The sequence below is a fragment of the Echinops telfairi genome, unplaced genomic scaffold (assembly GCF_000313985.2).
Source record: "Echinops telfairi isolate 266 unplaced genomic scaffold, ASM31398v2 ScPeMD7_7469;HRSCAF=8507_1, whole genome shotgun sequence".
Lineage (NCBI taxonomy): Eukaryota > Metazoa > Chordata > Mammalia > Afrosoricida > Tenrecidae > Echinops > Echinops telfairi.
Genome location: NW_022111373.1, coordinates 80,461,740 through 80,463,412, shown reverse-complemented (window position 1 = coordinate 80,463,412; position 1,673 = coordinate 80,461,740). Strand labels below are relative to the sequence as shown.

At 61.1% G+C, this 1,673-nt stretch overlaps 1 protein-coding gene across 1 annotated transcript in view; it reads left to right on the top strand.

Annotated features, from left to right (window-relative positions):
• The first annotated feature begins 648 nt into the window (after window positions 1-648).
• Window positions 649-1,673, top strand: part of LOC123521131 (microtubule-associated protein 1B-like) — an 18,763-nt gene continuing 17,738 nt past the window's right edge. Inside the window, exon 1 of the mRNA XM_045285396.1 lies at window positions 649-1,146. Within this exon, the coding sequence (XP_045141331.1) occupies window positions 963-1,146 (184 nt within the window). The 5' untranslated portion in view covers window positions 649-962. The remainder of the gene's footprint in view (window positions 1,147-1,673) is intronic.

The following is a 1,673-nucleotide window of genomic DNA, read 5'->3' as shown; positions in this document are numbered from 1 at the left end:
TTTTAATCCTGCCGGGTAGAAACAGTATCTTCTCTTGATTCTTTGTTACATCTGATACGATCAGTGCAGCATATTATTAAGGAAAGGAATCCGTATCTAAGATCACGCATCTGTCTTCCTCTCAGGTCCCAGGAGCACCACCAAGTCGGTAATTTTCATTTTAGGGCCTTGCCGAGTGGGATCCAAAGCCTGAACAATAGAAGGGTTAGGTTTTACACTTTTGATGTACCCAGTGAAGATGCTAAATATGTCTTCCTAAATCCACAAGGTCAAAGAAAAGACCGGGGCTCCATCTTCCCGGGCAGGGAACCCTGAGCATGCTGTGGCTATCAAGGTTCCTGAGTGCCTGGTTTCCCTGCAGTCGGGCCCCAAGGCATGGATGGGCCTGACTGTGCACCTCAGAGCAAGGAAACACCCAGTTATGAACATGGCAACCCATTTTAGCCTTCTCTGCACTCGGCGTCCGAGTTGGGAGCCAGCAGTGGGTGTGCGTGTGTGAACTGGGTGTGTCTCCCCCCTTGGCGGTTGCAACTGGTGCCGTTTGGGTCCCCCGTCCCTGATTCCCACCCTGCCCAGACCATTGTCCGCACATCTCGTCCCTCCAGCTTCCGGGCCGCGGGTGAGATGATTTGCTGCAGATGACATCAGCCCGGGGCCAAGGGCTGGAAGAGCCAGGCTTGTGCCGGGTGGTCCTTTCCTCCCCCTCTTCCTTCTCCTCCCGGGCTCCCAGGCTAGTCTCCATATAAAAAGCCGCGCCGCCTCCCCTCCCTCCGGCTCCTCTCCGCCTAGCTCTCAGCACAGCTAGCAAAGGGCGGAGGGGGAGGCGGCGCGCAGCGCCGGGAGGAGGGGGGACGCAGGGGGCGGAGCCGAGGCAGCACCTTCGGAGATAATCCTTTCTCCTGCGGCATAGGAGAGCAGCGGCCGGAGCGGGACACAGCGCAGAGGCTACAGGGGCCGGCAGGATGGCGACCGTGGTGGTGGAAGCCACCGAGCCGGAGCCGTCCGGCAGCATCGCTAACCCGGCGGCATCCACCTCACCCAGCCTGTCGCATCGCTTCCTGGACAGCAAGTTCTACCTGCTGGTGGTCGTCGGCGAGATTGTGACCGAGGAGCACCTGCGGCGCGCCATCGGCAACATCGAGCTCGGTAAGCGCCCCCCGCAGCCCCCAGGGATGAGCGAGCGCGGGGAGATGCGCCAGCCGGATCCCACCCAGGGCGCAGAGGCCACCCTTCTCGCTGGGCGCGCCCCGCACCCTCTCCCCTTCCCACCACCTCCCACACTCCATCCATCCAGACACTCTTCTGGGCTACTTGCGGAGAACATTCCGGATTCTTAGATTTGAAGCCTTGAGAGACGGACCCGCCTCTAACCTTGAGGGTTCTGTCCCGGAGCTAGCCACCGCCTCTCCTCGGAAGTGAAATGCAGGTGTCAGAGGAGCAGAGGCCACAATAAAGCTGCCACCCCTAGCGGCAAAGGAGGGGTGGGGGAGTGGGAGAACCTGATGCTGCCACTCCCTGCCAGCCCCCTCGCTCCCTGTAGCGGGCTGGGGCCTTCCGCGCCGGCTGACCCCGGGCTGAAGCACGGTGCGCAACGGCTCCCATGGGAACCAGCCTCGCCCACAGCCACCTTGGGCCCTCAGAAATGCCTTTTCTGGCTTAAAACCCGCCCGATC